Here is a 9,982-nt window from a genome sequence, read left to right on the forward strand (position 1 = left end):
CCAAGATCGCACCACTGCACTCCAGCCTGGGCAACAGAGCGACACCCTGTCAAAACAAACAAACAAAAAACAAACAAACAAAAAACACAATTGTCCATATCAAAGCTAGCTTTTTGGGGGACTGGGAGTGATGGCTTACATCTGTAACCCCAGTGTTGGGGAGGCCAAGGTGGGAGGGTTACTTGAGCCTAGGAGTTTGAGATCACCCTGGGTAACAAAGTGAGACCCCTGTCTCTACAAAAAAAAAAAAAAAAAAAAATGAGCCAGGTGTGGTGGCACGCACCTATAGTCTTAGCTACTCAGGAAGCTGAGTCAGGAGGATTACTTGAGCCCAGGAGTTTTAGGTTGCGGTGATCTATGAGTGTGCCACTGCACTCCAGCCTGGGTGACACTGGGTAACAGAGACAAGACCCTGTTTAAATCAATAAATTTTTAAAAATATGCAGATTTGACTGTTTTTTTTTAATGCCTAATCTGTTGACCAGATAAGGAGGGAGAGCCAGTGGGTCAAAATGGAAGCTCAGAGATCTAGAAGAATCTGAAGCAGCTATTCTCTGGAATCCAAATAAGAATATCTCCCCTCCCTTCCCCTCCCCTCCCCTCCCCTCCCCTCCTCTCCCCTCCCCTCCCTTCCCCTCCCCTTTCCTCCCCTCCCTTCTCTTTTCTGAGACTTTATTTTGAGACAGGGTCTCCCTCTATGACCCAGGCCAGAGTGCAGTGGCACAATTCCACCTCACTACAGTCTTGACCTCCTGGCTCAAGCAATCCTCCCACCTCAGCCTCGCAAGTAGCTGGGACTACAGGTCTGTGCCACCACATCTAGCTAATATGTTTGTTGTTGTATTTTTTGTAGAGACAGGGTTTCACCATGTTGCCTAAGCTCAGTCCTCTTCTTAATTGACTTTTCATTCTTTTTGTTTGTTTGAGACAGAGTCTCGCTTTGTCACCCAGGCTGGAGTGCAGTGGCATGATCTTGGCTCACTGCCAGCTCTGCCTACCGGGTTCATGCCATTCTCCTGCCTCAGCCTCCCTAGTAGCTGGGACTACAGGTGCCCACCACCACGCCCGGCTAATTTTTTGTATTTTTTTAGTAGAGACAGGGTTTCACCGTGTTAGCCAGGACGGTCTCGATCTCCTGACCTCGTGATCCGCACCCCCGCCCAGCCTCCCAAAGTGCTGGGGTTACATGCATGAGCCACTGTGCCTGGCCAGCTTTTCGTTCTTTTTTTTTTTTTTTTTTTTTTTTTTTTTTTTTGAGACGGAGTCTCGCTCTGTCGCCTGGGCTGGAGTGCAGTGGCCGGATCTCAGCTCACTGCAAGCTCTGCCTCCTGGGTTTATGCCATTCTCCTGCCTCAGTCTCCCGAGTAGCTGGGACTACAGGCACCCGCCAGCTCACCCGGCTAATCTTTTGTATTTTTTAGTAGAGACGGGGTTTCACCGTGTTAGCCAGGATGGTCTCGATCTCCTGACCTCATGATCCACCCGTCTCGGCCTCCCAAAGTGCTGGGATTACAGGCTTGAGCCACCGCGCCCGGCCTCATTCTTAAACATTGTAAATGATTGCCATTCTCTCCTCATTTAAAAAAAAAAAGAAAAGAAAAGAAGGCAGTCAGCCTTCCTACTTATCCCCTGCTTCCACCTCCTCCTCCCGAATCTCCCTGGTTTAGTCTGGCTTGCTGGGCAACATTCACGCAGTTGATTGTGGCTGCACACCCACTCCTGACAACAAGTCGCATATGGACGTTTCCACCTGACTAGCAACCAACTAGGAAGACCTTGCTTCCTAGTCCACCGAGAAAGTTAACAACATGGATAGCATATGTGACTTTAGAAGAGGGGTTTCCATGGAGTGGTGAGGATAAAGACGGATTAGGTGGATTTAAGAGTGAATGTGTGGCCAGGTGCGGAGGTTTATGCCTGTAATCCCAGCACTTTGGGAGGCCGAGGCGGGCAGATCACTTGAGGACAGGAGTTCAAGATCAGCCTGGCCATCATGGCAAAACCCCATCTCTACTAAAAATTCAAAAATTAGCTAGGTGTGGTGGCGTGCATCTGTAATCCCAGCTACTGAAGAGGCTGAGGCAGAAGAATCACTTAGACCTGGGAGGTGGAAGTTGCAGTGAACCACAGTTACTCCACTGCACTCCAGCCTGGGCAACAGAGTGAGACTCCATTTCAAAAAAAAAAAAGAGGAAACGTGCAGAGAGGAATTGGAGACAGTGAGTATAGACAAATCCCTCCCAGGGTTTTGTGGCAAAGGAACCCAAGGAAATAAATGAAGTTTGGAAGGAGAGTTGAGGGTCAAGATAATTCACCTAAGTGCTGGCAACACAGTAGTGCACAAAAACCCTGGCCCACATACACTTTGATCCAAAGAATTCTCCCTCTCGGCTTCCCCAACCCCTCAAGAATGAGATCTTGGGCCGGGCGCGGCAGTTCATGCCTGTAATCCCAGCACTTTGGGAGGCCTAGGCAGGTGGATTACCTGAGGTCAGGAGTTCAAGATCAGCCTGGCCAACATGGTGAAACCCTGTCTCTACAAAAAATACCAAAATTAGCTGGGCATGGTGGTGCACGCCTGTAATCCCAGCTACTCAGGAGGCTGAGGCAGGAGAATCGCTTGAACCCAGGAGGCGGAGGTTGCAGTGAGCTGAAATCATGCCACTGCACTCCAGCCTGGACAACAAGAGGGAAACTCTGTCAAAATAAATAAATAAATAAATAATAAATAAATAAAACAATGAGATCTTGGGAACAGAAGGCAGGAATTGATACCTATGGCCATACCACCCTGAATGCACCCGATCTTGTGAGAAGGAAGGAATTGAAGGGGGAAATCTCCAGAAATAAGAAGGGATTTCCTTTCCAACTGAGAGCAACGCTTCATTCAGCTCCACTGATTCCCTTCTCCACTGAAGAAGGACTCTACAGATAGATTTTGGAGTATCCTGGAGGCATTATTCAGTTGGACAACCTAGAGTCGGAAAGAATTCCCACTCCCCTTCCCCACCAGATTCCCTTAGCCTGTGGCATTGTCCCTCTGGGCTGACTCCAGTGCAAAAGTCCTGTGGCTCCATTTTTGTTTGGTTTTCATGAAAGCATAATTAAAATAAGGCATAACCATTACCGGTGAATTCACTTTGCCATTCTACTTCCGGGGAATGAATCAGGACTCAGAACTGACCACGGCATTGAAAGCAGTTTCAACCTCATTCTGCTGCTCCTCAACCCTGTAGGGAGAAGTGTCAGGGTGAGGAAAGACAGATTCTGTGAGGATCCTTTCCAACTTTGACCCCAGGGGCTGGGCGCGGTGGCTCACGCCTGTAATCCCAGCACTCTGGGAGGCTGAGGTGGGAGAATCACTTGAGGCCAAGAGTTCGAGACCAGCCTGGCCAACATGGTTGAAACCCGCTCTCTACTAAAAATACAAAAATTAGCTGGGCATGGTGGCGGGTGCCTGTAATCCCAGCTACTCCAGAGGCTGAGGCAGGAGAATCACTTGAACCCAGGAGGCAGAGGTCGCAGTGAGCTGAGATCATGCCACTGCACTCTAGTCTGGGTGACAGAGCAAGACTCTGTCTCAAAAAATAAAATAAAAATGTGACCCCAGGGCTAACACCCAGAGGGCACCAGGCACCCCTTTGCAGTACTGTTCAACCCTTATTGCTAAATTCATAGCAAACGGAGGATTATTGCTTTAAGCTTTTTCAGCAATTGAGCTGTCTCCTGATTGATTATGGAGTAGCCTCATTGGATCCACTGGACAGTTTCTGTGGAATAGTGAATGACCCGGACAGAGGTAGAGGACTCTGTAGTCAACTTCTAGAGGATGCTCCTGTTACCTACTGACTCCGGGGCATTTCTGAGAGTCAGGAGGGCTAGAGAGACATTATGACTCATTGTTTACTTCCTCTACACCTTAGTTTCCTTACTAGAAAGTAGGGATGTACTGTCTGCCTTCCCACCTCCCAGTGGTTTTGAGGGTCAGGTATAATACTGGGTGAGAAAACAATCAAAAAAAGAGAAACAAACAAAAGAGAACACTGGGTGAGAGATCACAGGAAGGAGCAAGTGGTAACAGATGTAGATTGATAGGCCAGGGGTGGTAGCTCACGCCTGTAAACCCAGCATTTTGGGAGGCCAAGGTGAACGGATCACTTGAGGTCAGGAGTCCGAGACCAGTCCTGGTCAACATGTCTAAACCTCATCTCTACTTAAAAAAAAAAAAAAATTAGCTGGGCATAGTGGTGGGCGCCTATAATCCCAGCTACTGGGGAGGCTGAGACAGAAGAATCGCTTGAACCCGGGAGGTGGAGGTTGCAGTGAGCCGAGATCATACCACTGTACTCCAGCCTGGGCAATGGAGTGAGACTCTGTCTCAAAAAAAAAAACCAAAAAGATGTAAACTGATGCTGCTGCCATGATGGGAACGTGGATTAAATGGGGTTTGAAGACTACAGTAAAGGGTGGCCAGTGGAGACTGTTTCCTTGACATGTTTTCCTTCCACATTTTCCTCCACGTGTGGTTCAATGTAGCACAACCGCCTGATGTGCTGAAACGTGTGGAGTCCAGGGCCACTCCCCAGTGAATGTGAAGGATGGCTTCCTGCCTTCCCTCAGCCCACAGAGCCGCCTCCTGCCAGAATAATAGATGTTACTGGCAGGCTGCCTCCTGCTGGACTCCAGGAGGAGTAACTAACTTTTCACCCCTTACTGTGGTTTCCTGCAGATGAGGAACGTGGATCCTTCTGTGTGTGTTTATTTTATGCACTACCCCACCACGTCAATAACTACAGGTTAGAGGCTCATAGGTTTTTGCTTAAAGCAAGGACTTGGCCAAGTGCTCATGCCTATAATCCCAGTGCTTTGGGAGGTTGAGGTGAGGGAAGATTGCTTGAGGCCAGTTTGAGACTAGCCCTGGCAACATAGCAAGGTCCCATCTTAACAATAACAACAAAAATTAAAAAAACAAAATGAACCCAGTGTGGTGACATTGCCTGTAGTCTCAAGTACTCAGGATACTGAGGTGGGAGGATCGCTGGAGTCTGGGAGGTGGAGACTGCAGTGAGCAGTGATTGTGCCACTGTACCCCAACCCGGGTAACACAGTGAGACTGCATCTAAACAAAGCAATTGAAAAAATAGGCTGGGCCAGGTGGCTTATGCCTATAATCCCAGCACTCTGGGATGTCAAGGTGGGCAGAACATTTGAGGCCAGGAGTTCGAGACTAGCCTGGCCAACTTGGTGAAACCCCGTCTCTACTGAAAATACAAAAATTAGCCAGGCGTGGTGGCGTGTGCCTGTAATCCCAGATACTCGGGAGGCTGAGGCAGGAGAATCGCTTGAACCCCAAGGTGGAGTTTGCAGTGAGCCAATAATTGCACCACTGCACTCCAGCCTGGGTGACAGAGAGAGACTGTCTGAAAAAAAAAAACCCCAAAAAAACAAAAAAGAAGTTAAGTGTGGCCAGGTGTGCAGTGGCTCATGCCTGTAATCCCAGCACTTTGGGAGGCCAAGGCAGGAGGATCACTTGAGGTCAACAGTTCAACAAGCCTGGGCAACATGGCAAAAGCCCAGCTCTACTAAAAATACAAAAATTAGCCAGGTGGGGTGGTGCACGCCCGTAGTCCCAGCTACTCAGGAGGCTGAGATACAAGAATCACTTGAACCCTGGACATGAAGGTTACAGTGAGTAGAGATTGTGCCACTGCACCCCAGCCTGGGTGACAGAGAGAGACTCCGTCTGGGGGGGGGGGAAAAAAAAACAGTTTGTCACAGAGCAGACAGCCTTAAATTGGGGGCTGGAGAAGGTTCTTGGAGAAAATGTCCTCTCTGAAATATTCCTGAATCAATAACAGAAGCATCCTCTAGCAGTTGACTGCAGAGCCCCTACCCCTTTTCAGATCCTTCATTATTCACTAGAACCTCCTCGTGGGCCAAACATGAGAGGCAACCACAACTGATTAGGAGACAGATCAATTGTTCAAAAAACATAAAACAATAATCTACTGTTCACTGTGGATTTAGCAGTTAATCAGCCCTAGAGGATGAGTGACTTGGCCAGGTGGCGAGGGGAAGGAAGAGTGTTCCAGTCAGAGGGAACGAAGTCACATGCTGGACAAAATCGAAATGCAACTAGCATGCAGGAACACAGAGGAGCCCATGGCTCAGGAGAGCAGGAAATGGGGAGAGAAGCAGCCAGGAAGACGGGCCCCCGCGTTGGTGTTAGGTTAAAATGATTGAACTTTCTCTTTTTTTTTTTTTTTTTTTGAGACGGAGTTTCTCTCTGTCACCCAGGCTGGAGTAAAGTGGTGTGATCTTGGCTCACTGCAACTTCCACTTCCTGGGTTCCAGCGATTCTCCTGCCTCCGCCTCCTGAGTAGCTGGGATTACAGGCACCTGTCACCATGCCCGACTAATTTTTGTATTTTTAGTAGAGAGGGGAATTCACAATATTGGCCAGGATGGTCTCAAACTCCTGACTTCAGGTGATCCACCCACTTCGGCCTCCCAAAGTGCTGGGATTACAGGTGTGAGCCACCGCGCCGAGCCCGAACTTTTATTTTCTTTCAAATGTGTGTGTGTGTAAAGGGGGCATGGGGATGAGGGTGTCGGGGTTGGGGACAGGGTCTCACTCTGTTGCCCAGGCAGGAGTGGAGTGGACCGTAGCTCACTGCAACCTCAAGCTCTGAAGCAATCCTCCCACCTCACCCTTTTAAGTAGCTGGGACTGTAAGCGGCCACCCCACCTGGCTAATTTTTTCACTTTTTGTAGAGAAGGGGTCTGCCGCCGGGCGCGGTGGCTCAAGCCTGTAATCCCAGCACTTTGGGAGGCCGAGACGGGCGGATCACGAGGTCAGGAGATCGAGACCATCCTGGCTAACACGGTGAAACCCCGTCTCTACTAAAAATACAAAAAACTAGCCGGGCGAGGTGGCGGGCGCCTGTAGTCCCAGCTACTTGGGAGGCTGAGGCAGGAGAATGGCGTAAACCCAGGAGGCGGAGCTTGCAGTGAGCTGAGATCTGGCCACTGCAGTCCAGCCCGGGCTACAGAGCAAGACTCCGTCTCAAAAAAAAAAAAAAAAAAAAAAAGAGAAGGGGTCTGCCTATGTAGCCCAGGGTATTCTGGGACTACTGGCCTCCAGCGATCCTTCCGCCTAGGCCTCCCAGTGTACCGGGATTACAGGCGTGAGCCAACGCCCTAGGCCAAAGTTGATTGGACTTGATCTTAAGGTTAGATAAGAGTGTTAAACACTGTAAGGAGGGCAGTGCCATGATGAGATTTTAGTTTTAGCAAGATTACTCTTAAGGCGTGCCTTGGACGTGGTACAGGAGGAAAAGGAGGTGATCAGATTTTCCTTTTGGAAATAATCCCGGGCCTGTAAGGAACTGAAGGGGGTCTACAGGTACCGAGGGAGGGCACCACTGTAGGATTTTCAGTAGGAGAGTGACAAGATGACGTGTGCATTTTAAAAGGATCACTCTTCTAGAAAGACCTGAAAAGCTATGAAATGATAAGCAACTGGGAGCCACAGGAAAATTAGACTCAAGGCGGGAGTCAGGCCCTCCGCCATGTCTTCCATCCGCTTCCTGTGCCAGCGCTGCCACCAGGCTCTAAGGCTGAGCTGCTCCTCGGAGTCCGGGAGCCTCCCTGCAGCCGCGGCGCCCACCTCCGGGCAGGCTGAGCCCGGAGACACCCCGGAGCCCGGCGCCACCACCAGGGAGGTGACAGGTGCTGAGGAACCACAGGACGGCGCCTCCAGCAGACCCCTTCCAGGTGATGGCAGTGTGTCCAAGGACCAGGCCAACGTCTTCACCCTGCTGGGGGAGCTTGGCGCCATGCAAGCGCTCAGTAGCATCCAGAAGGCAGCTGGTGACATTTTTGACATCGTCTCTGGCCAAGAAGATGTGGACCATCCCCTGTGTGAAGAGTGCACCGACAGTCTTCTAGAGCAGCTGGACATCCAGCTCGCTCTCACAGAAGCTGAGAGTCAGAACTACCAACGCTGCCTGGAGACCGGGATGCTGGCGACCAGCGAGGACGAGACGGCCGCGCTGCGGGCGGAGCTGCGGGACCTGGAGCTGGAGGAGGCCAGGCTGGTGCAGGAGCTGGAGGATGTGGACAGGAGCAATGCAAGAGCAGCCACGGATCTGGAGGCAGCCCAGGCAGAGGCTGCGGAGCTGGGTCAGCAGGAGAGGCAGTACTACAGGGACTACAGTGCTTTGAAGTGGCAGCAGCTGGAACTGCTTGACCAGCTGGGGAACGTGGAGAACCAGCTGCAATATGCCAGGGTCCAGATGGACCGGTTGAAGGAAATCAACTGTTTCACTGCCACGTTTGAGATCTGGGTGGAGGGCTCCTTGGGCGTCATCAATAACTTCAGGTTGGGCCGCCTCCCCACTGTCCCTGTGGGCTGGAATGAGATTAACGCTGCCTGGGGACAGGCGGCTTTGCTGCTCCTTGCCCTGGCCAATACAATTGGACTGCAGTTTCAGAGGTATCGACTCATCCCCTGCGGAAACCATTCCTATCTGAAGCCTTTAACAGATGACCACACTGAGCTCCCCTTGTTCTGTTATGGGGGGCAGGATGTTTTCCTCAATAACAAGTTCGACCGCGCGATGGTGGCCTTCCTGGACTGCATGCAGCAGTTCAAGGAAGAGGCTAAGAAGAGTGAGCTGGGCCTCTGTTTGCCCTACAGGATCCAGGTGGAGAAAGGCCTGATGGAGGATGCTGGCGGCCCAGGGGAATGCTATTCCATCAGAACCCATCTGAACACGCAGGAGCTGTGGACAAAGGCACTCAAGTTCTTGCTTATAAATTTAAAGCGGAGTCTCATCTGGGCTGCCTCCAGGTATCAAAAGTAGCTTTCTTGAGTCTTGCTCTGTCACCCAGGCTGGAGTGCAGTGGTGCCATCTTGGCTCACTGCAACCTCGGCTTCCTGGGTTCAAGCAATTCTCCTGCCTCAGCCTCCCGAGTAGCTGGGATTACAAGCGCCTGCCATCACACATGGCTAATTTTTGTATTTTTAGTAGAGACGGGTTTCGCCATGTTGACCAGGTTGGCCTTGAACTCCTGGTCTCAGGTGATCCACCTGCCTCGGCCTCTCAAAATGCTGGGATTACAGCTGTGAGCCACCACACCTGGCCTTTTTTGAGACAGAGCCACACTCTGTGGCCCAGGCTGGAGTGCAGTGACACGATCTCGGCTCACTGCAGCCTCTACCTCCTGGGTTCAGGCAATTCTCCTGCCTCAGCCTCCCAAGTAGCTGGTATTACAGGTGCGCACCACCACACCCAGCTAATTTTTGTATTTTTAGTAGAGACAGGGTTTCGTCATGTTGGTCAGGCTGGTCTCAACCTCCTGATCTCAGGGGATCTGCCCACCTCGGACTCCCAAACTGCTAGGATTACAGGCATGAGCCACCCCACCCATCCCACTTTCTTTTTTTCTAAAGTACTGTAAATATATTATCAGATAAGTCTTCCCCAACACACCTTTGTCCCTTCTTCTTTGTAACTTCCACTCCCCTTCTCCACCCGAACATTCAAAATGACAGGAAAAATTAAATCACAAGAGGCTAAGATTACTTCTGCATAAAGGGATAAAGGGACACAGAGGATAAGGACTAAGGGTGCGGAGGAAAGAGGGCATGGTGAGGAGCAAGGTGGAGGTTTTCAATGTTTTAATTTAAAGACATTTTGGGCCATGGATGTATGTAATGGAGCATTGGAGTCGGGGGCAGGGGAAAGAATACTCAAAAATTTCGTTTTTGTTGTGATGCCCCTCCTCTTCATCCCTGTTGTGTAAGCCCCTCCTCTTCATCCCTGAGAAACTTTCAATAAATTTCGACTGTTCTTTAATGATTTAAAGTGAGAGGTGAGTCTTACTGGACTGTGTCATGATGTTGAGATTAACTGTGAGGTGAGGGGCTGAGGTGGCCAGGAAGTGACTGGTACATTGGCTGGTAGATAAATTAAGG

The 9,982-nt window shown here is 50.4% G+C and overlaps 1 protein-coding gene across 1 annotated transcript; it reads left to right on the forward strand.

The window, feature by feature from the left end:
• Positions 1 to 7,373: 7,373 nt before the first annotated feature.
• Positions 7,374 to 8,867, forward strand: BECN2 (beclin 2). The gene has a single exon (XM_007989948.3). The coding sequence runs from the start codon at positions 7,572 to 7,574 to the stop codon at positions 8,865 to 8,867; it is 1,296 nt and encodes a 431-aa protein (XP_007988139.2). The 5' UTR covers positions 7,374 to 7,571.
• Positions 8,868 to 9,982: the final 1,115 nt, after the last annotated feature.

The sequence above is a fragment of the Chlorocebus sabaeus genome, chromosome 25, assembly GCF_047675955.1.
Source record: "Chlorocebus sabaeus isolate Y175 chromosome 25, mChlSab1.0.hap1, whole genome shotgun sequence".
NCBI lineage: Eukaryota > Metazoa > Chordata > Mammalia > Primates > Cercopithecidae > Chlorocebus > Chlorocebus sabaeus.

What these genes read in the sequence shown, in the direction of transcription:
- BECN2 (XM_007989948.3), top strand. Translation starts at nt 7,572, where the DNA reads ATGTCTTCCATCCGCTTCCTGTGCCAGCGCTGCCACCAGGCTCTAAGG.